This window comes from Microcaecilia unicolor, chromosome 2 (genome assembly GCF_901765095.1).
Source record: "Microcaecilia unicolor chromosome 2, aMicUni1.1, whole genome shotgun sequence".
Lineage (NCBI taxonomy): Eukaryota > Metazoa > Chordata > Amphibia > Gymnophiona > Siphonopidae > Microcaecilia > Microcaecilia unicolor.
This window is the reverse complement of record NC_044032.1, coordinates 605,043,024-605,070,824: the sequence shown is the minus strand read 5'-3', so window position 1 is coordinate 605,070,824 and position 27,801 is coordinate 605,043,024. Positions and strand designations below refer to the sequence as shown.

The window sequence follows — 27,801 nt, the reverse complement described above, 5'->3', positions numbered from 1 at the left end:
TCTTATACCAGTAGGTTAAGGTAGATAGTTGAGTGATCTTCAGATGGCAGGAAAACAAATCCCAGTGCACCTTCCTCAGGAAGAAGCTACACTGAAATCCTGGTAGATGCTTTGAAATAGGCAAACAACACAGGGGCCGATGCTCAAAAGTCATTATTAACAGTCATGTGCGTTTATAGCCACAGCTGAACTTACCAAACATGGAACAGTGATCAATGTTCAAAGGAAATCGCATGCAAGTGGGATGCATGGGAAGTTTGGATGCAGTTCATTAGGGAAAGTGCCTAGCACATGCACAGAACGGTCTCAAAGTAAGCATCGATGTTCTGTGCATGCCCTGGAAAAAACAAAGAACTAGCAACAACCACATCATAAGTATCTGTCGTTGTTCTTTCTCCTCTGCTCACCATCTTCATATTCCTATAAAAAGCGCTGGAAGAAACCTTCATTCACATCTCCAGTTGCAGCAGAATGCATGCACAAGGTGCACATGTAAGACAGATGCACAAGATACACACAATTGTAAGAACGGGTTTTATTGCAGCAAAGTTCTTTAATAGTGAGAAAAACCTCATGAGGGATCACTCCACTGAAAAGCTGCCCTTTCACATGCAACCCCACCTCAAACCTGCAGGAAAATTTGAACGTTACAGGTAGGTGCTCCCCTCTGTGCATTGCATGGAATGCTCATTTTAATACTAATGAGCTCGTTTTAATACAGTTACATTACGTTTTTGGCCGCTGCTTCTGCGAACGGTAAAAGCAGTGCCGAAAATCTTTGTGCATTAGTCACACGATAATGTATGCACAAAACCAACCTAAGCGAAACATTACAAGCCCGGTAATTTTTGAGCATCGGCCCCCCCCTGGTTTCTTCTCCTAATTTTCCATTTCAACCTTTAAAGGATTCATAATTCACATCATGACCTTTGTCAATCATTGTTAGAAGGGGAAGTTTTAGTAGCTAAAGTGCCTTAGCTGCAGAGCTCAATTGCTTTAACTCAAAAGCTAAACTAATAACTGCAATACCTATTTGTTTAAAATGCTGTAACACTCCATATTAAACAAGTAAAACTTGCTTACTGTTTTAGGACTAAGTGTTAATTTTTGGTTCTGTTTCAAAGGTTGGTTTAGATTATCAGAATCCATACTTGAGTCCTTTTAGAGAGTTCCAGAAATGGAAACACCATCCCAGTGTGACACCAACATTGGAGGGTGGAAAGAGGATCGCTTACGGAGCCAGAGCTCTCAATGAAGGAGGTTTCCAGGTAATCTAATCAATTACATTTCTCTTTCACTGTCTTAGCATGGAAAAAAAAAACCTCTGTTATCCTTCTTTCAGGTAATAATCTGGTAATGAACCATCTTGTCTATAACCCACTGTCCTGGGCTGCAACTATCAATCGCCCATTCTTAAGTTTTCACTTCTCCTTAATCTTTCATATGTCTGATTTTGAATAATATATGGTTCCTAGAATAACACATTATGTTTATGCATTTTTTATGTAATTCCGTAGAATTTTGTCTTCCTTAAATTCTGTTTCTTCCTCCCCTTTTGGTACCAGTGGATTCTCTCAGGAGGCAATTTCCCTAAATGGGTTAATTTTGCATGTACTGTGACAGGAATGAAGCTCACTCCTAAGGAAGGGTATGTGGCGTCTGATCTCCGTCTCTCAAATTTACTGCTAAAACTCGCCATAGAACTTGCATCATGCCAAAGTGAGTTTCCCTATGGAGTTTGTATGATGTAACGTATAAGCAACCTATTCAGGTGTGCCTCCAAACTCTTCTTAATCGTTCTTCAAAGTTTTCAGGGTTGCATTGCAACATTGAGTGAACCTCCAGTTGTCCTTTACAAGTTCGTCAACCTTTCTCATGTGAGACTAGTACATTGATGTCATGGGTTGTCCACTTTGTTTTTGATCACATAAATCGTCCCTCCCCACTCGATTTTGGTAGAAACAAACTGTCCCTACACACAGATACAACTAAAAATGCCCTCCTCCCAATCCCACCCTCTCCGGTGGTGGGCCCCCCTCGCATTCCTCTCAGCCGACACCTGTAGGCCCTCTCTGAGCCTTCCTTAGGAAGATCTGGTGGTCCTGCTACTTGCCACGGGTCCGTTGCAGTGGCTGCCAAGACTTCCCACAGCAGTATCTCAAAACTGCTGTGGGAGCTCTTAGCAGCCATTTTGCGATTTGGAATTGGCAATGGCAGAAGCGAGTGTGGATTCTGCGGCATCCTCATCAGCACCAAGGGACTCTGATACTGGGCACCGAGTGAAGGCAAAGAAGCACCAGCATTGGTCCTCCTCAAATATGGTGCCAGGAGCTCCGGGTCACAAGTGTCGCCAGTACTTGAGAAATTGCGCCAAGGACAATTCCCCTTCCATGGTGGTGGTACCGACATGTCAGTCTCCTCGAAGCTGGGACCCTGCTTCTGATTTGGCACCAACTACTTTGCAGGTTATGCCCGTACCAGCACTGACCACGACCCTGTCTTTACTGATGCCTGCCCTCGGGGAACGGATCTGGGTCATGCTCCAGGAGGACTTGGGATCATTTGTGGGTGATGCAATACTGAGGCATCAAGGGTACTTGTGCTAGCTGTGGCACACTTTAGTCTATCCTGCCGCTGGCTGTTTGGGTGATCGTCGACACCGATGCTTGACCGGGTGATGGAGCTGATACTGTCTGATGTGGTGACCCTCCATTGGAGGAGGAAGCTGCCTCAATGGACCCTGCACTTTGATGCCTTCAGTCTAGGCCTGGACCCTCCAGTAGGCTAAGGCAGGCACAGACTCTGGACATCTGAGGAGTAGCCTGAGGACTTCTTGGAGGAGAGGTCTCTGGGTCTTCCCTCAGATTCCTCCCCATCACAGGAGTAGAGGAAGTCTCCACTGGAGAACCTTTCCTTTGTTGGATTTTTGGCTGAGGCCATTCCATTTAAGTTGGAGGTGGAGAACGAGCCCAGGGCAGAATTGATGACTATCTTCAATTATGATTCTCCTCCTAAGGAAGCTGTGACTGTGCCCATTCACAACGTCCTGAAAGATGCACAGATGAAGAATTGGGAGACACCTCGCCTTGTCAGGTTATACCTAAGAAGGCAGGCGCCATATATAAAGTCTAGAAGGCATGGTTGCCACACCACTCTATGGTCGTTGAATCCGCTTTCAAATGGGCCAGAAGTTCAAAGACCCATGCCTCGGCTCCCCCTGGTAGGGATACTAATATTCTGGAGTCATTTGGGAGAAATGTTTTTCAGGCCTCGATGCTCATATTCCACATCCAGACCTACCAGCTCTACAAGAAGTCCTTGGTGTCCAGTGTGCTCGAGTTTGCAAACACTCTCCCTCTGGAGCAGGATGCACACCTTTACCAAATAGCCAACAAGCAGAAGGCGTGCAGGAAATATTTGGCTAGGGGCACCTTTGATTCTTTTGAAGTGGCATCCTTAGATGTTAGAATGCACAGACTTCCATGGCTGTGTGTCTCAGACCTGTTGCCAGCGGTTTAGGAAAAGTTGGCAGACATCCCTTACTAAGTTAATGATCTTTTTGCGGACAAGGTGGAAGACGTGGCCTTGTGACTGCTCCCAGAGTATTACATAAAGCGTTGCCATAGTTGCAGGATCGCTATGCAAACTGGGAGTCCACACGTTACCCTACTTGGACGATTGGCTGGTCAAGAGCACCTCAAGGAAAGGTGCTCAAATATCCATGCAGAGAATTATTTGGGTGCTGGAGCTTCTAGGCTTCATTGTCAACTACCCAAAGTCCCATTTACTCCCAGGACAGCAATTGGAGTACCTTGGAGCTCTGCTAGACATGGTACAAACTTGGGCCTACCTGCCTCTGGAGAGGGGAAACACCATCATTGCCATCGCCACTCAGGTTCAGAGCAGCCAGCAGGTCACAGCTTGGCAAATGTTGAGGTTGATGGGCCACATGGCCTCCACAGTGCATGTCACTCCCATGACTCATCTCCACTTGCAAGGTGACCAGTGGACCCTTGCTTTCCAGTGGTGTCAGGCCAAGGGAAACCTTGTGGATGTCATCACAGTTACTCCAGAGCTCGCTCAGTTGCTGTTCTGGTGGATAATTCGATCCATTTTGACCCTGGACGCCCATTCCAAATTCCTCTGCCCCAAAAAGTTCTGACTACAGATGCATCCACACTGGAGTGGGGGGGGCTCACGTAGATTGGCTTCACACCCAGGTTATCTGATCTTCTCAGGAGTTCGAACTTCAAATCAACCCTCTTAGAGCTACAGGCAGTATGGAATGCTCAGATATCAGCTACTGAACCAGATTGTTCTCATTCAGACAACCCGGTTGCCATGTATTATCAGCAAGCAAGGGGGTATGGGAATCCTACCTCTTGTGTCAGGAAGAAGTCAGGATGTGACATTGGGCCACCAGTAACAGCATGCTGCTCCAGCCACATACCTGGCAGGGAAAGACAACAGTCTGATGGACAGACTCAGCAGGGTGGCGCAACCACACAAGTGGTCTCTCAGCATGGAAGTTGCCCCTGATATCTTCAGAGAGTGGGGCACCCCCTCGGTGGATCTTTTTGCCACTATTCTGAACAACAAGGTCTCTCCATACTGCTCCAGACTCAGGTCACACGACAGACTAGCATCGGATACCTTCCTCCTGGATTGGGGGGAGGGTCTTCTATATACATGTCCTCCTATCCTTCCCATAGGGAAGACTTTGTTGAAACTCAAGGAGGATCAGGGTACCATGATCCTAATCACGCCCTACTGACAAAGGCATTTATGGTTCCCTCTTCTTCTGGAATAGTCCTTGAAGAGCCATGGAGACTGAACTGCTTTCCGACTCTCATCTCGCAAAACGAGGAGTCTCTTCTGCACCCCAACCGCCAGTCCTTTGTCTTCATGGCCTGGATATTGAGAGTGTAGAATTTGCATCTCTGCAGCTGCTTGAGGTTGTCTCCAAGATCCTACTGGCTTCCAGGAAAGATTCCTCCAAGAGGTGTTATACTTTTAAATGGAGGGGGGTCTGTCGTCTGATGTGAGGGTGTGGCCCTAGATCCTTTCACTTGCCCTACATGAAACCTGTTTGGATACCTCCTACACCTCTTAGAGTCTGGTTTGAAAACCAACTCTGTAAGGGTTCACCTCAGTGCAGTCATTGCTTATCACCAGGTAGGAGTGGAGGAGTGGCCTAGTGGTTAGGGTGGTGGACTTTGGTCCTGAGGAACTGAGTTCGATTCCCAGCACAGGCAGCTCTTTGTGACTCTGGGCAAGTCACTTAACCCTCCATTGCCTGCCGCATTGAGCTTGCCATGAGTTGGAAAGTGCGGAGTACAAATGTAATAAAAACAAAATCTCATCTCTGTACAATCTCTACTTTTTCACTTTATGAGAGGTTTACTGTTGACAGAGCCCCCTATCAAACCTCCTGACAGTGTCATGGGTCCTCAGTGACATCCTCACCCAGTTGATGACAGTAATCAAGTGGCTCAAAAGGAACTTTCATCTGAAGGACCAGACCTGGAAGGTCTTGTTTTTGTTGGCGGTCACTTCAGTTCACAGAGTGAGTGAGCTTCAGACCATAGTGGTGGTTCCACCTTACACAAGGTTTCATCATAACAGAGTAGTTCTTCTCATACACCCTATGTCCCTTCCTAAAGTGGTGTCAGAGTTCCATCTTACCCAGTCAGTCATCCTGCCACATTCTTCCCAAAGCTTCATGCCCCACCTTGGACTGCAAGTAAGCCTTGGCTTTCTAGTCTACCCAGCTTTTTGTTTCTTTTGATCCAAACAGGACGGTGGCAACCATTGGTAAGTGCACTTTATCCAGTTGTTTAGCAGACTGCATCTCCTTCACTTATGTCCAGGCTGGGCTTACTCAGGTGGGTCATGTCATGGCTCACAATGTCAGAGCCATGGCTGCGTTGGAAGCCCACTTGAGGTCTGCCTCCATTGAGAAAATTTGCAGAGCTGTGATGTGGTCTTCCATCCACACATTCACATCTTGCTATTGCCTTGAGCTGCATACTCAACGCGACAGCCAGTTTGCAGTCTTGTTTCAGATTGCTGACCTGATAAATGCACTCCCAGGTGGGCAGCATCCAAGAAATGCCCGTGCCTAAACACCCAGTCAGCTTTTTTGCATGAAGCCTTTTACCCTGAAAGTTGGTGATGATACTGTCATGAAATGTCTAGCAGCCACCTGGGGCTAACCCTGCAGCCACTTAGAGAGTCTATCCCCAGCACAGCCCAGGTCCGCCTTCACCTGCCGCTTGTGCTCTACACTAGCACCCTCCTCCCACCGACTGGGTCTCAACCGCTTCTGGGACAAGTCTCCCACTCTAAAGGTGTTCCCTAGTGATTTCTAGGTTGCTGTGACCACACTGCCAGTGGTCCCACAGTTCCTAGAATGCACTCACAGACCCAACATACAAACCACCTGGATTCTTGGTCAGTCCAGACAAGCAGAGGCAATAAGCCAAAAATGTATATTGTCATGAAAAGTTAGAACAATGAACAGAAAAGGTGCAGTCAGCAAACAATAGCAGGTAACTGAAATATGGATCAATTATAACACTATCTAAACATTTGTTTACTTTCTAAATAGTACCTGGGGAGTTCAGGACATATAGCTGCTCACAGGTTATCAAATGTAACTGTTCACAGGACCTCAGCAAAGAGATCTTTCTCTCTCTCTCTTGTCCCTGGCTAAGACTGGAGAAAAAAACCAGTACATTCTAGCTGAATTTGAGCTCCTGGGCCAATCAGAACCCAGAACAACTTTTTTTTTAATAGCTGGCCACATCATTGCAGGTTACCTCTTCTCTGTGTTAAACTACAGAAGGAATAGTAATTTCTCTGTAACAGCTTTAAATATAAACATGCACCACCTGCTGGCCAAACTAGAGAAATACACTTCATGAAATATTCTTGTAATTCATATGCTGGAAAATATTTCACCACAGATACATAGAAGCTTGCTTGATGGAAAATAATCATCTTCAATTTTGAATCCTGTTATAAAATTGAAACATTGAAGTTGCATATTCCCAGTTTGCAACATTTAGACAACAGATGTTAGTTGTCCTGGTTAAAAACCTTTTGTTCCTTTGCTCTTCTATATTTTTCCTCATATAGTTGGCTAGTGGTCCTGTGTGTTCACTGGAGTTCTTGTACACAGCAGGTCTTCATGAACATTTGTTACTATTAATGAAAACCCTTTACATGTTTTGTTAAGTGCCTTAGCAGACATTTCCTATGTTGATGGACCAAACTCTTTTTGCTCCCATAGTCTGTGCCCAAGCTTACCTTCCCAGGTGGAATGCTAATTGGTTGCAGCCCTGGGTTTATGAATGTCCCAAAGATCAAAGGCACACACACTGCAATGAAGAGTGGCATGTTGGCTGCAGAAACCATATTCAAGCATCTGACAGATGAAAGGCCAGAATCACAAATGAAAGGTAAAAGACAGAATGTAAATGGGAGTGACCATTAAATTGATATTTGGTGTAACCAGAGGGGATAGTGTATTTCTAAGGGGAAAGTCTTTGAAAAATGTTCTGTAATGGTGGAGTCAGTTTCAAGGTGCACATCCTTTGCCAGATCCAATTAGAGCAGCTTCCATATCAGGAAATCAATCGAGAGCACTGTAGCCCAGAGCAAGTAATTTCTTCTCAAATCATGTACCTCAGTGGTGAAGAATTGCAACTCTCAAGCTGCACCTGTATCAAGGATGGTTAAGTGGGTAACACGTTTAGGTTGAAATATCCCCACATCTCTGTCCATTTACGCCTGATGCTGTCATAATTGACTGCTACAGAATGTGTTATTCATGGCATCTCAAGTGCAGATTCCCATTTCAGCTGGAAGTGTCTCTAATAAGATGTCACATTATGATGTCAATGGTGGATACCAGTATTGCTACCATCACGTCCTCTGAAATAATACTGGCATCACAGTTACCCCTCCCTTGTTGAGGATGCAGATATGGTTACCCTGGTTGGAAGCATGATTATTTTGTTCTTTTGGTGAGGGAGGATACAGGTATCATGGTTATCCCTTCTTTTGGGGGAATAGTGGTACCAAGGTTTTGTTGCATGGGCCTAAAACATGTTACTGTCCCCTTCCAATTCAGCTGTCCCAGTCAGCAGCACCAGGGCTCCCTTTGGAACCCTGCAATTGTGGACCTTAAAATTGGCCACCAGGTGTCATCATTGTGTGATGACTGGGAGTCCCTCCCTCCTACCAAGATCTGTGAATGATACTTCTGCAGTATCCCCAACCCAGGAAGTGGCAGGGATGACCCAGGAATTGTACCCATGTTTTCTGTATGGTGATATAGAGTATTGCCATTGGGCCATTCTAAAGACTGAACAGTGTGCCCATGGTTTCTCTCCTATTCATGGTTGCTGGTACCTTTTGACCATCAGTGTTGATCTTCTGAAGTAACTTTTGACCAATGGTGAAAGACAAGGCAAGAATGAAGAGGGAAAGACTAAGTCTACTTCAGACACAGTGATACCTTAGTTGTTAATTCTTATTGGTTCATAAACAAAGGAAACAAGATTAATCATCTTGATAGTCCAGCAAGCGTTTAACATAGAGCCATAGGTTTTCCAAAAACAAGAAAGCAACTCAAGTAGGAGAGATACCCCTGTGAGCAGGCTGCAGTAATAGTAACTAATTAACCTAGATCCTGTGTTAAGCTACTTGAAATGTTTCAAGTTAGGAGAATGTTTGAAATAATTTTTAAAATAAAATGAATTCATAATTTGTGTTTACCAGTGAATATACAACCTCTACTAATGGATAGCTATTCTGATGATATTTACAATTCACTGCAATCTCCTATTGTTGTTAGGTCTTTATTTGCCAGAATATGAGGAGAATCTGAAGAAGTCGTGGGTGTGGAAAGAGCTCTATTCTGTTAGAAACATCAGGCCTTCCTGCCATAGCCCACTGGGCTTGTATGGTGGCATGATTTACACTGGTATATTTTATTGGATACTAAGAGGAAAGGAACCCTGGACACTGAAGCATAAAGGTAATCCTGCCTCTTTTAGACAGTACACTTGATTTTAAATTACAGTAAAAATCTGAATGATAGTGCAACATCAGTCTTAGTTTAATATATTTTCTCCGAGGACAAGCAGGCTGCTTGTTCTCACTGATGGGTGACGTCCACGGCAGCCCCTCCAATCGGAATCTTCACTAGCAAAATCCTTTGCTAGCCCTCGCACGCTGATGCGCACCGCGCATGCGCGGCCGTCTTCCCGCCCGAAACCGGCTCGTGCCGGCCAGTCTTCTTTTGTCCGCGCTCGGTACGGTCGTGTTACGCCGTTCGCGCCCCGAAAAGTCAACCTCGCGCGTTTTTTTGGACTTCGCTAAGAAAAAAAAAAAAAAATCCTTTCGGAAGGAAACCTTTCGGTCTGTCCCCTTCCTATATTTCTAGTTTTTGCCCCATGAAGTTTTCTTTCGTCGTCGGGGTAGGCCCCTTTGAGGCCTCGGTTCGAAGTTTTTTCTTCCCCTTTTTGTGGTGCCATCTTCACCATTACGAGTTTTGATCTCGCCGGCGCGATTTTTCCGCCCATGACATCGAAGTCTCCCAGCGGCTTCAAGAAGTGCACCCAGTGCGCCCGGGTAATCTCGCTCACTGATAGACACGCGTCGTGTCTTCAGTGTCTGTGGGCTGGGCACCGCCCGCAGGCCTGTAGTCTGTGCTCTCTTTTTTACAAAAGCGGACTCAGGTAGCGAGATTGGCCCAGTGGAACGTTTTCTTCTCGGACTCTTCGTCGGCATCGGCACCGGGAGTATCGAGTGCATCGACGTCGCCAGCGTCCGGACCTTCATCCTCAGCCGCGATTGCATCGAGTGTATCGAGGCATCGACCCTCTGCATCGACCCTCTGCATCGGGGCTGAGACATCGGAAGGCGGCGTCGGTGGTACCGGGACCTCCTCGTCTGCTGATGTCGTCGGACGGTGGTACTTCATCTGGAGTGCAGGTGAGGGCTGTCCATTCCCCTGCGGTGAGCCTTCGGGTGGGTCTCCCCCTACCCTGAGGGCTCCTGCGGTACAACCCCCCTGAGACCGACCTTCTTCGGCCTCGGCCCCGAGGAAGCGACGGCTGGATTCTACGTCCTCGTCGGTGCCGGGAAGCTCCGGTGACATGCTTCGTCCCAAGAAGTCGAAGAAGCATCGGCACCGGTCTCCTTCCCGTGTCGGCACTGAGAGCTCTGGGTCGCCGAGGGAGTCGGCACCCAGCAGGCATCGGCACCGAGAGGACCGCTCACCCTCTGTTCAAGAGGTGTCGATGCGCTCCACTATGGACAGCCCGGAACAGCTTCCACGCCCGGAACAGACTCTGACATCGACACCTGCATCGGCTTCCATGTCTTTCTCCACAGCCGCTCTGCACAAGAGTCTCCGGGCCGTTCTCCCAGAGATCCTGGGAGAGCTGTTGCACCCTTCCCCTCCGGTACCGGGGGTGCTTGCGCCACCGGTACCGTCAAGTGAGGCGCCGGATGGCCCCTTGCCCGGGGTGAGGTCTCCGACATCGGTACCGCTTGCGGTACCGACTGCGGTAGCCTCCCAGGAAGGCTCCCCGACGACGTCGGCGGAGGGAGCTTCACCGGTGCGGGCGAGGGAGTCTACCTCTCGACGCTCCCACCGTGGCCGTGGTTCCACGGAGTCGAGCCGGGCACGGCTTCAGACACAGGTTCGTGAACTTGTGTCTGATACCGATGGTGAGGCCTCGTGGGAGGAGGAGGAGGACATCAGATATTTCTCTGACGAGGAGTCTGATGGTCTTCCTTCTGATCCCACTCCCTCTCCTGAAAGGCAGCTTTCTCCTCCCGAGAGTCTGTCTTTCGCTTCCTTTGTCCGGGAGATGTCTACGGCCATCCCCTTCCCGGTGGTTGTGGAGGACGAGCCCAGGGCTGAAATGTTTGAGCTCCTGGACTATCCTTCTCCACCTAAGGAAGCGTCTACAGTACCCATGCATCATGTCCTCAAAAAGACATTGCTGGCGAACTGGACCAAGCCATTAAGTAATCCCCACATTCCCAAGAAGATCGAGTCCCAGTACCGGATCCATGGGGACCCAGAGCTGATGCGCACTCAGTTGCCTCACGACTCTGGAGTTGTGGATTTGGCCCTAAAGAAGGCTAAGAGTTCTAGGGAGCATGCTTCGGCGCCCCCGGGCAAGGACTCTAGGACCTTAGACTCCTTTGGGAGGAAGGCCTACCATTCCTCTATGCTCGTGGCCAAAATTCAGTCTTACCAGCTCTACACGAGCATACACATGCGGAATAATGTGCGGCAGTTGGCGGGCTTGGTGGATAAGCTCCCCCCTGAGCAAGCCAAGCCTTTTCAGGAGGTGGTCAGGCAGCTGAAGGCGTGCAGAAAATTCCTGGCCAGAGGGGTGTATGACACCTTTGATGTTGCGTCCAGGGCCGCTGCTCAAGGTGTGGTGATGCGCAGACTCTCATGGCTGCGTGCCTCCGACCTAGAGAATAGACTCCAGCAGCGGATTGCGGACTTGCCTTGCCGTGCGGATAACATTTTTGGAGAAAAAGTCGAGCAGGTGGTAGAGCAGCTCCACCAGCGGGATACTGCTTTCGACAAGTTCTCCCCGCCGGCAGCCTTCAGCTTCTACCTCTACAGGTAGACGATTTTTTGGGGGAAGGAGGACTGTTCCCTACTCTTCTGGTAAGCTTAGGTACAATCCTCCTTCTCGACAGCCTGCGGCCCAGGCTAAGCCCCAGCGCGCTCGCTCTCGTCAGCAGCGTGCGCCTCAGCAAGGCCCCTCGGCTCCCCAGCAAAAGCAAGGGACGAGCTTTTGAGACTGGCTCCAGCAGAGCATAGCCGACATCCAAGTGTCAGTGCCGGGCGACCTGCCGGTCGGAGGGAGGTTGAAAGCTTTTCACCAAAGGTGGCCTCTCATAACCTCCGATCAGTGGGTTCTCCAAATAGTCCGGCAAGGATACACCCTCAATTTGGCCTCAAAACCTCCAAATTGTCCACCGGGAGCTCAGTCTTACAGCTTCCAGCACAAGCAGGTACTTGCAGAGGAACTCTCCGCCCTTCTCAGCGCCAATGCGGTCGAGCCCGTGCCATCCGGGCAAGAAGGGCTGGGATTCTATTCCAGGTACTTCCTTGTGGAAAAGAAAACAGGGGGGATGCGTCCCATCCTAGACCTAAGGGCCCTGAACAAATATCTGGTCAAAGAAAAGTTCAGGATGCTTTCCCTGGGCACCCTTCTCCCCATGATTCAGGAAAACAATTGGCTATGCTCTCTGGACTTGAAGGACGCCTACACACACATCCCGATACTGCCAGCTCACAGATAGTATCTGCGATTTCAGCTGGGCACACGTCACTTCCAGTACTGTGTGCTACCCTTTGGGCTCACCTCTGCGCCCAGAGTGTTCACGAAGTGCTTGGCTGTAGTAGCAGCGGCACTTCGCAGGCTGGGGGTACACGTGTTCCCATATCTCGACGATTGGCTGGTGAAGAACACATCCGAGGCAGGAGCTCTACAGTCCATGCAGATGACTATTCGCCTCCTGGTGCTACTGGGGTTTGTGATAAATTATCCAAAGTCCCATCTTCTCCTAGTGCAGAAACTCGAATTCATAGGAGCTCTGCTGGATTCTCGGACGGCTCGCGCCTATCTCCCAGAGACGAGAGCCAACAACTTGTTGTCCCTCGTCTCGCGGGTGCGAGCGTCCCAGCAGATCACAGCTCGGCAGATGTTGAGATTGCTGGGCCACAAGGCCTCCACAGTTCATGTGACTCCCATGGCCCGCCTTCACATGAGATCTGCCCAATGGACCCTAGCTTCCCAGTGGTTTCAGGCTGCTGGGGATCTAGAAGACGTGATCCACCTGTCCACGAGTTTTCTCAAATCCCTGTATTGGTGGACGATTTGGTCCAATTTGACTCTGGGACGTCCTTTCCAAATTCCTCAGCCACAAAAAGTGCTGACCACGGATGCGTCTCTCCTGGGGTGGGGAGCTCATGTCGATGGGCTTCACACCCAAGGAAGCTGGTCCCTCCAGGAACGCGATCTGCAGATCAATCTTCTGGAGTTACGAGCGGTCTGGAACGCTCTGAAGGCTTTCAGAGATCGGCTGTCCCACCAAATTATCCAAATTCAGACAGACAACCAGGTTGCCATGTATTACATCAACAAGCAGGGGGGCACCGGATCTCACCCCCTGTGTCAGGAAGCCGTCAGCATGTGGCTCTGGGCTCGCCGTCACGGCATGGTGCTCCAAGCCACATATCTGGCAGGCGTAAACAACAGTCTGGCCGACAGGTTGAGCAGGATTATGCAACCTCACGAGTGGTCGCTCAATTCCCGTGTAGTGCGACAGATCTTCCAGGTGTGGGGCACCCCCTTGGTAGATCTCGAGCCAACCACAAAGTCCCTCAGTTCTGTTCCAGGCTTCAGGCCCTCGGCAGACTGGCATCGGATGCCTTCCTCCTGGACTGGGGGGAGGGTCTGCTGTATGCTTATCCTCCCATACCTCTGGTGGGGAAGACTTTGTTGAAACTCAAGCAAGACCGAGGCACCATGATTCTGATTGCTCCTTTTTGGCCGCGTCAGATCTGGTTCCCTCTTCTTCTGGAGTTGTTCTCCGAAGAACCGTGGAGATTGGAGTGTTTTCTGACCCTCATCACACAGGACGAAGGGGCGCTTCTGCATCCCAACCTCCGGTCCCTGGCTCTCACGGCCTGGATGTTGAGAGCGTAGACTTTGCCTCTTTGGGTCTGTCAGAGGGTGTCTCCCGCATCTTGCTTGCTTCCAGGAAAGATTCCACTAAGAGGAGTTACTTCTTTCTATGGAGGAGGTTTGCCGTCTGGTGTGACAGCAAGGCCCTAGATCCTCGCTCTTGTCCTACACAGACCCTGCTTGAATACCTTCTGCACTTGTCTGAGTCTGGTCTCAAGACCAACTCTGTAAGGGTTCACCTTAGTGCGATCAGTGCATACCATTACCGTGTGGAAGGTAAGCCGATCTCAGGACAGCCTTTAGTTGTTCGCTTCATGAGAGGTTTGCTTTTGTCAAAGCCCCCTGTCAAGCCTCCTACAGTGTCATGGGATCTCAATGTCGTTCTCACCCAGCTGATGAAACCTCCTTTTGAGCCACTGAACTCCTGCCATCTGAAGTACTTGACCTGGAAGGTCATTTTCTTGGTGGCAGTTACTTCAGCTCGTAGAGTCAGTGAGCTGCAGGCCCTGGTAGCCCAGGCCCCTTACACCAAATTTCATCATAACAGAGTAGTCCTCCGCACTCATCCTAAGTTCTTGCCAAAGGTTGTGTCGGAGTTCCATCTGAACCAGACAATTGTCTTGCCAACATTCTTTCCCCGTCCTCATTCCTGCCCTGCTGAACGTCAGCTGCACACATTGGACTGCAAGAGAGCATTGGCCTTCTATCTGGAGCGGACACAGCCCAACAGACAGTCCGCCCAATTGTTTGTTTCTTTTGATCCCAACAGGAGGGGAGTGGCTGTGGGGAAACGCACCATATCCAATTGGCTAGCAGATTGCATTTCCTTCACTTACGCCCAGGCTGGGCTGGCTCTTGAGGGTCATGTCACGGCTCATAATGTTAGAGCCATGGCAGCATCGGTAGCCCACTTGAAGTCAGCCACTATTGAAGAGATTTGCAAAGCTGCGACGTGGTCATCTGTCCACACATTCACATCTCATTACTGCCTGCAGCAGGATACCCGACGCGACAGTCGGTTCGGGCAGTCAGTGCTTCAGAATCTGTTCGGGGTTTAGAATCCAACTCCACCCTCCTAGGCCCATGTTTTATTCTGTTCCAGGCTACACTCTCAGTTAGTTGGATAAATTGTTAGGTCAATCTCAGTTATGTCCTCGCCGTTGCGAGGCCCAATTGACCATGGTTGTTGTTTTGAGTGAGCCTGAGGGCTAGGGATACCCCATCAGTGAGAACAAGCAGCCTGCTTGTCCTCGGAGAAAGCGAATGCTACATACCTGTAGAAGGTATTCTCCGAGGACAGCAGGCTGATTGTTCTCACAAACCCGCCCGCCTCCCCTTTGGAGTTGTGTCTTCCCTTCTCTTTTTTCTTGCTACATATGAGACTGGCCGGCACGAGCCGGTTTCGGGCGGGAAGACGGCCGCGCATGCGCGGTGCGCATCGGCGCACGAGGGCTAGCAAAGGATTTTGCTAGTGAAGATTCCGATTGGAGGGGCTGCCGTGGACGTCACCCATCAGTGAGAACAATCAGCCTGCTGTCCTCGGAGAATACCTTCTACAGGTATGTAGCATTCGCTATTTGGTCACATGATAGGGTCAGAGCTGGCAGCTGACCCTGTAAGGCAGTGGTTCTCAAACTTTAGGTAACGTAACCCTTGTTTGGGGTTGCAACAATTGTTGGGGAGGGGAGGGAGAGATCAGCATCATCAACCTGTGCAGGCTGATGGGCATTATAACTCAGCTTGTGCATTCTCAACAGGAAACAAGTAACAACATCAGTCAGCCTGGAGCAGAGGTACAGGAGAAAAGATAGAGCTTGGGGTCATGTTGGTTTCTTAAAACCCACTGTGACAAAACGGAATTTGTAACTTCAGAAGTGAATGTATAACATATTTGTTCCCTGGTTTGGCCAGCAGATGGCAATTGTCTTTTTTGTAAAGCTGTATCAGAACTGACAGTTTCCTTTCTCCCGCCTAAGCTGTGAGATAATATTTTTAGTTTCAGTTTGGAAGTAGCGAGAGAAAGACCTCTTTACTGAGGCTCTGTGAGCAGTTATATTTCCTGAACTTCCAGTTACCTGTTATTGCCTATTACGTTTCCATCTGTTTTATATGGCTCACTGTTCGATTTCCTGACAATAAATCTTATTAGTTTATTAACTTTGCTGTCTTAGACTGACTAAGAATCCTGGTGGTTTGTGTTTTGGTCTGTGGGTGCTTTCTGGGAACTGTGGGGCTCCTGAGAGTGTGGCCCCAGTGTCCTAGAAATCACTGAAGATAATTTGAGAGCGGGAGACTCACCCAGAGGCAGTTGGGAGCCAGCAGGTGGGTGGAAGAGTATGCCAGTGTAGAGCACATGTGCAGGTGGTAGCAGTGCTGGGACAGACCCTTTAGGTGGCCGCAGGGTTAACCCCCCAGGTGGGCTCTAGGCGTTTCATGACACCCACTATAAAGGGTCACAGCCACAAAAATATATGAGAAATGCTGCTTTAAGGGTACCTGAGCCAGTCTACCTTTTCTATCATTACTTTTCATTTCTGTATGGCTACTAGTTGTACTCGGCACGCCATAAGTCCCTTCTCAATAGAGCTTACAGTCTAGTTGTGATGCATGGACTGGACAATCATTTTTTTATCAATTAACTTTCTAAACATTCTGGGATTTCTTCTGTTGGCCGTGCAAATACTTGGATGTAAAAACGGGCATGAGGTTAGACAGTGAAAATTACTCTTTGAGCTAGTATGTAGTAATCAGGGCCTCCATTTTCCTATTATTGCAGCCACAGAATCTGCACCATGCTGTGTAATTATGGGAAATGTTCCAAACATCTCTCTCGTACTCTCATATTTCCAGCCCTTTGCTACTGCCACCATCTGCTGAGCTCTGGAATGGTGGCTTTGTTTTCTGAGCAGTGTGTGGAATACTCTCTCCAACTCGTATGACTTGGAAAAATCCAAAATTCCAGGAATAACATGTATAGAATGTTTGTACATTTGGGAAGCTTGCCAGGTGCCCTTGGCCTGGATTGGCCGCTGTCGTGGACAGGATGCTGGGCTCGATGGACCCTTGGTCTTTTCCCAGTATGGCATTACTTATGTACTTATGACTAGCCATACTGGGTCAGACCAATGGTATATTTAACCCAGTATCCTGTTCCAACAGTGGCCAATCCAGTTCACAGATACCTGACAGAAACCCAGATAGTAGCAACATTCCATGCTACCAATCCCAGGGTAAGCTGTTTCTTCCCCATGTCTTTCTCAGTAGCAGACTAAGGACTTTTCCTCCAGGAACTTGTCCAAACTGTTTTTTAAACCCAGATACACTGTTACGTTCCAGAGCTTAACTGTTCGTTGAGTGAAAAAAATATTTCCTCCTATTTGTTTTAAAAGTATTTCCATGTAACTTCATTGTGTCCTTTTTGAAAGAGCAATAAATCGATTCACTTCTCATTCTACACTACTCAGGATTTTGTAGACCTCAATCATATCTCCCCTCAGCCGTCTTTTTTTTCTAAGCTGAAGAGCCCTAACCTCTTTAGCCTTTCCTCATATAAGGGTAAAGGGAACGGGAAATGGGACTTGATATACCGCCTTTCTGTGGTATTTTGCAACTACATTCAAAGCAGTTTACATATATACAGGTACTTATTTTGTACCTGGGGCAATGGAGGGCTAAGTGACTTTCCCACAGTCACAAGGAGCTGCAGTGGGAATCAAACCCAGTTCCCCAGGATCAAAGTCCGCTGCACTAACCACTAGGCTACTTCCATCCCATTTATCATTTTGGTTGCTCTTTGTTACTAATTCTGCTGTATCTTTTCTGAGATACGGCGACCAGAATTGAGTGCAATAGTCAAGGTGAGTGATACAGAGGCATTGTAGTATTCTTGGTCTTATTTACTATCCCTTTCCTAATAATTCCTAGCATCCTCTTTGCTTTTTTGGCCACCACCTCACACTGGACAGAAGATTTCAGCATATTGTCTACAACGACACCTAGATCTTTTTCTTGGTCGTCAACTCCCACACCCTAGTATGAGGTAACTGTGATTCGAATTATTCTTCCCAATGTGCATCACTTTGAATTTGTCCATATTAAATTTAATCTGCCATTTAGATACCCAGTCTTCCAATTTCTTAAGGTGTTCCTGCAATTTGTCACAGTCCGCATGTATTTTAACAACTTTGAATAGTTTTGTGTCATCAGCATATTTAATCACCTCACTTGCTGTTCTAGTTTCCAGATAATTAATAAATATCTTAAATAGCACTGGTCTCAGTACAGATCCCTGCGACACTCCACTATTCACTCTCCATTGAGAAAAATCACCATTTAACCCTACCCTCTGTTTTCTGTCCAATAACCAATTCCCAGTCCACAACAGAACGTTGTCTCCTATCCCATGACTCTTTAATTCTCTCACAAGTCTCTCATGAGGAACTTTATTAAAAGCTTTCTGAAAATCTAGATACACTACATCAACCGGCTTACCTTTATCCACATGTTTGTTCACACCTTCAAAGAAATAAAGCAAATAGTGAGGCAAGACTTCCCTTAGCTGAATCCATGCTAACTCTGTACCAGTAAACCCATGTTTATGTGTTTCGTAATATTATTCTTTATAATAGTTTCCACTATATAGCACCCTTCGTCACATTTTTTACACTGGATGATATATACTACATTGGAAGATGAGCATGTGAAGGATTCCTTTATGTTGAATATTTTTCCTTTGTGAATGACTGTGGGGTGTTGTGAAATGTTTTGGCATAGTTTGCAGCTGGATGTTTTGCAAGGATGTGTTTAAAAATACCATCTTGGAAGCCCAGACAAGATGCATATTTTGACCGGCACCAATGTCAGACTTACTAGTCTGTAATTTCCCGGATTACCCCTGGAACCTTTTTTAAAAATCGGCATTAGATTGGCCACCCTCCAATCTTCAGGTACTATAGATGATTTTAACAACAGGTTACAGATCACTAATAGCAGATCAGGAAGTTCATGTTTGAGTTCTTTCAGTATCCTAGGGTGCATGTCATCCGGCCCAGGTGATTTACTACTCTTAAATTTGTTGATTTGTCTCAGTACGTCTTCCAGGTTCACCGAGAGTTCTGTGTCAGTTTCTCCGCACCGTCACCCTTGAAAACCATTTCTGATACAAGTAGATCTCTTACATCTTCTGTAAAGACCAAAGCAAAGAATTTATTCAATCTCTCTGCTATGGCCTTGTCCTTCCTGAGTGCCCCTTTTGCTCCTTCAGTGATCTAACAGTCCCACGGATTCTCTCACAAGCTTTCTGCTTCTGATGTACCTGAAAAGGTGGTTGTTGTGAGTTTTGCCTCTCTGGCAAGTTTTTCATATTCTCTTTTAGCCTTCTTTATCAGTGCTTTGCATCTTACTTGCCAGCACTTATGTTGCTTCTTATTTTCTTCATTCAGGTCCTTTTTCTATTCTTTGAAAGGGTGTTCTTTTGGCTCTAATAACCTCTTTCACTTCACCGTTTAAAAATGCTGGCTGTTTGCTCTTCTTTCCACCTTTGTAAATATCTGGAATGCATTTCCCATGCGAATGGCATAGCTGCATGTGAGAAGCTCCTAAAAACATCCACAATGGACCATCAATACTCACCGGAAACTATTACAAAATTAATCAAATTTATTCAAACTCACAACTATTTCTGCTTTAACAATGATATTTACCTACAAATCATGGGCACTGCGATGGGCACCACGGCAGCACCCCAATGAAATACAGATACACTCAAAGTCCCGATCACTTCTTTTTAAATCCCAACAGGGGTGCCCTGTTGCACCATCGTTTGGCTGCTTCAGGGGAAAATAATTTCCACGGGACCCATCCAAGACCGCAGTTTAAATTCACCACCGTTGGCTCTTCTAGTTTTTCACAAAATGGCAGCTGCTTCTCAAGGGACGCCAAGAGCTTTAAATCCTCGCATTATAGAATTACGTCAGAACGTCTCGGGTGCCAAATTATAGGAACGCCTTCCATTCAATAAAAGTATTTAATCCTTTAGGGATAACAGTGTGTAAAGTAAAAATCCATCTTTGCTCCCTTTGGCGAAGTAAACGCCGTATGTCTCCTCTTCGCTCCATAACTTTTAGTTGTTCTAACACTGTACCTCCGAAAACTTGCTTTTCCATGAAATGAGATACCAAAGGTTCATGCGTCTTTTGAGAATATATGCAGTGTCTATGCTCAGTAAGGCGCGTTTTCAGAGCGCAAGACGTTTGACCAATGTAATATAAATTACATGGACATATCAAAAGATATATAACATTAAGAGACAGACAGGAAGTTTGAGCTCTAAAAGGATAAACCATTCCCATATGAAAATCTATAAATTGGAGTCCAACATCTATAAATTGATTAGAGTCCAACATCGTGTTACATGTTGTGCACGATCCACACGCTGTATGATGACCTTGTGTTCTAATAACTCTTTCTTCATGGGTCCATGGCTCAGCTGTGCATAACATGTCATTCAAATTATTAGGATTATATAGGAGTGGAGGAGTGGCCTAGTGGTTAGGGTGGTGGACTTTGGTCCTGGGAAACTGAGGAACTGAGTTTGATTCCCGGCACAGGCAGCTCCTTGTGACTCTGGGCAAGTCACTTAACCCTCCATTGCCCCGTGTAAGCCGTATTGAGCCTGCCATGAGTGGGAAAGCGCGGGGTACAAATGTAACAAAAAAAAAAAATTACTGCACTGAAAGGCAAATAGAATTCTCAATTTTTGAAAACAAGGATGAACTTTCAATATAGGAATATGTTTCTTGATCATCCTCCTCACTGTATCTGTGTGACATTATACTTGGTTACAAATGTCAAACCTTCCTCCTGTTCAGTGTGGGTTACTCAAGGAGTCAACAACCATTATCTATGGTTAAAAAAATGCTCTTTTTTAGCCTTTTTCACAAGAGCTGCAGGATATCCTCCATTAGCAAGCTTCTTTTGTAGAGTATCTGCTTCTTGTTGATATGCGATATTAGAGGAAGAGATCTTCTGGTATCTTAAGAATTGAGCGAAAGGTATGTTGGACCTGCAATGACTCATCAGCTTTGAATATCTTTTCTGGCACTGGTATCTCTCCCAAATCTTCCTCGGTGAAGACCAACACAAAGAATTCATTTAATATATCTGCTGTGACTTTGTCTTCCCTGGGTCCCCCTTTTACCCCTCGGTCATCTAGCGGTCCAACCGATTCCTTTGCCGGCTTCCTGCTTTTAATATATCTAAAAAGTTTTTTACTATGTGTTTTTGCCTCCAACACAATCTTTTTTTCAAATTCCCTCTTTGCCTTCCTTATCAGTGCTTTGCATTTGACTTGCCATTCTTTATGCTGTTATGATGTAAAGGAAGGGTCCAAGAAAACAACAGGGTAACCGATCCGCAAACTCCAAGATAGGAAACAAACAAAGCAGATCAGTATATGAAAAAAACAAAGTTTAATGGAAAATTGTTGAATAAAATAAGGAAGCCCGACACAGGCCGTGTTTCGCCCAACTGGCCTAGATGTTGACCCACGTCTCCGGCGTGACTCTTCTTTTTGAATTGCCTCTGGTAAAGCTGTCTTTCAATTCCACTTTACATATGTGAGTTCACTTACCAGCTTATAATCGAAAGTGCTCGCTGGCTATCTTCCAACACAAATCGGGAGATGGCCGGCGATTTCTTAAAAGCGGCGAAATCTGTATAATCAAAAGCGGCATTTTAGATAGCATCGCCGCTTTCCCGTCGCTTCGCCAGCGAAAGTTCAAGGGGGCGTGTCGATAGATTAGCGAAGGCGGACATGGGCATGGCTACCAGATGGCCGGCTTTCGCCGATAGTGGAAAAAAAAAAAGCGGCGTTAAGCAGTATTTCGCCGGGTTTACTTGGTCCTTTTATTTTCACGACCAAGCCTCAAAAAGGTGCCCCAACTGACCAGATGACCACTGGAGGGAATGGGGGATGACCTCCCCATACTCCCCCAGTGGTCACCAACCCCCTTCCATACTAAAAAAAATAAAACTAAAAACCTTTTTTGCCAGCCTGTATGCCAGCCTCAAATGCCGTACCCACCTCCATGACAGCAGAATGTGTGCTATCCTCCGACAGCCTTTCCCTGGTTGCGATGTGGCTCTCGGGTGAGTGTGACACCTTTTCTGTTAGGTGCCCTGCAGAGTCACATTAGCAATGCATTGTGGTGGGTGTAGGGTACTGGGCTCTACTCCCATGGTGCTTTTCCCCCCTGCTAACTGGGTCAGAGTGTGCCCTGTTTTGTTTCCTGTTGTAGTCCATGCGGTAGTGGCCATTTTTGTAAGCCAGTTTTAGTTCCCTTTCCTGTGTTACCCACGTTAGAGAACGTAGTTCTTACCTTGAATGGTGCTGTAAGAGGGCATTGTACACTATTGTGCCAGCTCTGACCTACTGCTAATCTTAGTACCAGGGGACTCTGATCTGCAGTTAACTGTGAGTAAACGTGGTTATTTCAAGAAAGGACTTTTTCAGAGAGATTAATCTTCAGGTGTGAACTGGTGTGCCAAAGTTATACAGCAGCAATAAGTCCTAGAGGCTGTATGCAGGTCCCTGGAGCAATTTTAGTGGGTGCAGTACATTTGTGGGTAGTGGGTTTGGGGGGGGGGGGGGTTGGGGGGCCCAGCTCCCAAAGTGAGGGAGCTATGCACGTGGGAGCTTTTCTGAAGTCCACCGCAGTGACCCCTAGGGTGGCTGGTTGGTGTCCTGGCATGTCAGGGGGGGCAGTGCACTAAAAATGCTGGCTCCTCCCACGGCCAAATGTCTTGAATTTGGCCGGGGTTTGAGATGGCCAACATAACTTTCCATTATCGCTGAAAAACAAACCCGGCCATCTCAAACCCGGCGAACTCCAAGGCATTTGGCCGGGCTAAACCGTATTATCGAAAAAAAAAGATGGCCGGCCATCTTTTTTGATAATACGGTTCCAGCCAGCTGTAGCGCCGCTGCCAACATAGATCGCCGGCGATCTGTTTGGCCTGCGACGTTCGATTATGCCCCTCTTAATCTACTGGCTGTTATATTGAATCTACAATATCCACCAAACGCAAGTCTAATTCTCTAGTTTGCTGATAACTGAACACATATGTGAGTTCAGCAAATAGAGTTTTAAGTGGAAATCATATGGTTACACAGATATCCACTAGCCCCTAATGCAGCCCAGTTGGGCGAAACGCAGCCTGTGCCGGGCTTCCTAATTTTATTCAACAATTTTCCATTAAACTTTGTTTTTTTCATATACTGATCTGCTTTGTTTGTTTCCCATGATGTAAAGGAAATACAGATGCAATGGTGGTGATTGCTTGGGTGGAGGAGAGGGATGGGCTGCAGTATTTTCCATTGGGGTTGGTGACAGAAGTAGGGAACAGTTATGGAGATTTCAAGTACATGACTCTAGTTCTCAACTCTCCCTTACCTGTGGCACACATGGTTGTTAAGAAAAGCGCAGGCATGCTGTCTGTCAAATTGTTGGTGACACACTGGTTGTGAACCACTGCTCTGTAGTTTTCAGAAGATTTTTCTCTGTAATTTTACTTCGGTGAATAATGTGGGTGCTGCTTTTTGTGTTTCAGGTGCAGATAGTGATCAACTAAAACCAGCCAAGGACTGTACCCCAATTGAGTATCCAAAACCAGATGGAAAGATCAGTTTTGACCTTCTTTCTTCTGTAGCTCTGAGTGGCACTAATCATGAGCATGACCAGCCACCACACCTGACTTTGCTGGATGACAGTGTTCCTGTGAACAGAAATTTGACTATATATGATGGGCCTGAACAGAGATTCTGTCCTGCTGGTATGTAGCAAAGGGTTCAAGGAGGGGGAGAAGACAAGGCTCTATTTAGTTCGCACTGGGATTTCATGAATGAAATGCACGTCATGCTCAGCAGAGTGAATGAAACTTATATGATTAGCAGTTGGATCAAGCTCATATGACTTGCCCATTTTCTCTCTGTAGAAACCACAGTTATGTGCAAAAGTTTAGGCATATATGGTCAAATTGTATATTTCAATGAATCCCTAAAGGCCCTGTTTACAGAGGTACGCTAGCATGTTTAGCATGTACTAAAAAGCACACGCTAACCATGTAGATGCCCATCTACACTGTTAGTGTGCTCTAAAAACAGTTTGCCTTTGTAAATAGGGCCCTAAGTGATCAGAAGCTGACACAATCTCTGCATAAGATAAACATACACCCATGAAGAACCAATATGTTAATGAAGAAATTAAGAGGAAAAGGCCTCAGAAATCTATGGCTATTTATCAGTCTTTATTTAGAATATCTTCTTATAGCCTCCAGATGACAGACTATATATATATTGGCCAGAATAACCCCTCTGATTTTCTTATGAATTCATAAAGTGCAAATTGTGCAGTCTTTATAGTTTTCCACATGGGTGTTTATGACAATTAAGACTTTTTTGTGGAAAATTTCCCATTATTGTTCATTTTTCACAAAGATAAACATAGCATCTTTCTGCAATTTCTAATGCAGAATTGCTACTTACTGATTTTAACACTGAATATAACAAGCACATGCTATATTAATTTTGTTACACCTTCTTTGTCTTAGATAACTTCCCATGATTTCTAGTAGCCAGCTAAGAATCCTTTTATGTTTACGAGCAGAATGAATTAGGCACACAAGTGGATGATGTCATCCATCAGCATAAGGAAGAACTGCTTTCCCAGAGCTCAGAATTGAGTGTCAATTTCTGAGCATGAATGGCTCTTCCCATGGGCAGCAGTTTCTTCAGCTTTTCAATTTTCCACTCAGCCAAACAGATGCAAAACAAAGCTCTCCCATTAGTTATTTTTGATGCTGTATTTCATCATATTTGGATTGTTCAATTGAGGAAATCCAGATTTTTTTCCATGTTGAATATGTGGCAGAAGAATTGATTGACATGTGCTAAAATGTCTCTTGCACCTCAGTCCTGGCCATGACCAAAAGGACTGTAAATATTGTGCTTGAGTGTCACAAAGGCTTCTGCATAGACGTACAGTACCTCTATGCTAATCAGTTGAGAATATTCCATGGAGAAGCCATTAATCTTCAGGCATAGTGACCAAGGTAGAGCTTAGAGCCTGCATAATTTCCAGGTTGTGAAGGCTAGAAACAAGGTATGGATGAAATAGCCCTCCTATGAAGTGATTACTGCTGGGAACCAGAGTAACTTATAAGGAGACAGGTGTGTGTTTGGCGTAGGGGTTAAGGCTATGTGACCTGAATGCAGAGGACATGGGTTCGATTCTCACTGGGGGTGTTTTTGGTTACCCTTTGTCTACAAAATCCTGAGTGGTGTAGAATGGGTAAAAGTGAGTAAATGTTTCACTTTTTCAAAAAGTACAAAGACCAGGGGACACTTAATGAAATTACATGGAAATAATAGGAGGGAAGTATTTTTTCACTTAAAAGAATAGTTAAGCCCTGGAACTTGATGCTGGAGGATGTGGTAACAGCAGGTAATGTATCTGGGTTTAAAAAAAGATTTGGACAAGTTCCTGGAGGAAAGGTCCATAGTCTGTTATTGAGATGGACATGAGGGAAGCCACTGCTTGCCCTGGGATTGGTAGCATGGAATGTTGCCAAGTACTTGTGACCTGGATTGGCCACTGTTGGAAGCAGGAAATTGGGCTAGATGGACCGTTGGTCTGACCCTGTATGGTTATTCTTATGTTCTTACGACATAAAGGCACGTTTCTGGAGGCTACGGAAAGATTTCTGTTGAGGCTAATAGGGTGGTATGAGAATCATTGTGTTTCGGCTTTGCTAGAACTTGGGAAGCACCCTTGCTATGAGTGGAATTGGAGAGTAAGTGTAAACGAGTGACCATGGACTTGTCAGCAGATCTGGAGTGAGATGCAGGGAGGAAGATAGAATGAAACAATAGATGCGAAGCTTTATATTTTCTTTGCTGGCAAAGAGATTGATGTGCAATGTTTCCCCACTCATAAATGTGGGGAGTTAGAGCAGCTGAACTGAAGGTGCATTCATATATATTAAGAGCCTGTTGGCCAACTGATTTTGTGTTTATGTCAAAGGGCAGTTAATCAAATTTTAATAAGCCTTAAAACTTGAGTCTAGCTTTCATGGCTTGGAAAATGAGCAGATTCTAGCATTTATTCTTGGCATGCTGCAGCCCATCCTGGACATCTTGGTAAAGATTTTGTCTGGCACTCTAATAGTCATGAGGGCTGCATTGTAATAAAAGTTTTTAATCACAATTAATCACTTCCTTAGACCAATATCAGAAGCAAGCACAGATATACGGTCCAACATGCAGGAGATTTAAGGCAAATGATTGAGGTTTCTCTCGCAGGCCCCAATCGGTTATAGCATATGTACATTCCATAAACTGACATATTCTAATCAATAAATAGAAAATAATAAAATTACTTTTTCTACCTTTATTGTCTGTTTTCTATTTTATTCTCTTGCCAGGGCATTTAATCTTTCTATGTCTCAATCATTCGTCTTCCTTCTGCGTCCCTGTCCATTATCTCCCCTCAGTGTCCCTGCCCCTATCCTCCTGCTATCTTGAGCATCTCCCTTCTCTGTGTCCTTATTGTTGCCTGTTTATCATTTCCCTTCTGCATCCATATCTCTCTCCTCATTCCCAGCATTACCCTTCTGTGTGCCTGTCCCTCACCATGTCCAGCTTCTCCCCTCATTCTTCCTTTCCTCTACACCACACAACACCCCACCCTTCCCTCTTGTCCCCCACCCCCTGCCCACCGCCGACTCCTCTGGGAGCCGGCATCTTTCTTCCTTCCTTTTTGTGCTCCTTCCACAGGGGCCAGCATCTTTGTTCCTGTTCCCCCCAGCCCCACATTTCTCTTCCTTCTCTCTTATCCCACGGGATCCAACAATTCTCACCTTCCCTCCTGTTCCCCGGCCCCCTCCCAGGGGCCACCATCTCTGTCCCTTTCTCTTCCCTCCATCCCATTGTGTGTGTCCCCCCACCCCAGCGGGTCCAGCATCTTTCCATGTTCTTCCTTCCTCATAATGCCGGCATCTCTTCTCCTTCCTCCCCCCGAGTCCAGCAAGAAATGGTTTCCCTTCTCATTTCCTTACCCCCCCCCCCCCCCCCTCCACTTCAGTTTCTCCCCCTCCCTCCTACTTCCAAACTCTACTGCAGGAACTGATAAACTTCCCTGTGGTGGTCTTCCATGCCGTTATTTATGGACTCCGGTACTGCTCACTGATCCTGCCAGTCCCATCTTACCTCTTCAGATGCTCCTTCCTGCAGCCTAGCTGGTATTCGTGTATCCATGGAGGCAAGATTTCACCTTCGCCAGGTGATCTGGGCAGCCTACGTGTGGCTGCAGCCTGAGGCTTGGATCCTGCTGGTGCATGCTGCTCACATAGGGCAGGCAGAGTCCTAGAGCCACATGACCAACCTGGCAGAGAATGGTGGCATCATCCTTTCTGCTTCTGGGGCAGGCTCGGCTGTGCCCCCTATCAGCAAAGCACCAGCAGGCATCCTTTCATCTCTCTCTCTCTTGCATTCCCCCTCCCTAGTGGGTCTTGCGTCTCTTCCTCACTCACCCTCGTTCTGTGGGCCTAGCACCTCTTTCTCTCTGACCCTTCACTAAGTTGCCTGTCTGGCAGCATTGAATATATTCCTTCTGGCCATGCAGGCCTCCCTTCCTTTGTCATGGCTCACCTCCTTTGACACAATTTCCTGTTTCTGGCAGACTGACACAGCAGAGAGGAGTCTTGCGCCGGCCAGGAGTTTCCTCAATGCTGCCAAATGAGAAAGGTTCGCAGTGCACTGGGGAGGGATTTTGGGGGGGGGGGGGGGGGGGAGGGAGAGTGAAGAGGTGTTGGGCCACAGGATGGGAGATAGAGAAAGAAATGCTATGGAGGGAAGTGCAGGGTGGGGGCAGTTAGTCATGATTAACTTTTTAAATTGCAACTAATAAATAACGTGTTTAATTGTGACATTAACTGCCATTCTCCGAGGACTGCTTGTTATCACAAGTGGGTCGACGTCCGCGTCGGCCCAGGAAGCGGCAAAATA

At 46.7% G+C, this 27,801-nt stretch overlaps 1 protein-coding gene across 1 annotated transcript in view; it reads left to right on the top strand.

The window, feature by feature from the left end:
* Positions 1 to 27,801, top strand: part of ETFDH (electron transfer flavoprotein dehydrogenase) — a 128,571-nt gene that overhangs the window by 59,593 nt on the left and 41,177 nt on the right. The window contains exons 9-12 of the mRNA XM_030191603.1: positions 1,125 to 1,268; positions 7,295 to 7,463; positions 8,864 to 9,046; positions 23,349 to 23,570. Of these exons, the coding sequence (XP_030047463.1) occupies positions 1,125 to 1,268; positions 7,295 to 7,463; positions 8,864 to 9,046; positions 23,349 to 23,570 (718 nt within the window). The remainder of the gene's footprint in view (positions 1 to 1,124; positions 1,269 to 7,294; positions 7,464 to 8,863; positions 9,047 to 23,348; positions 23,571 to 27,801) is intronic.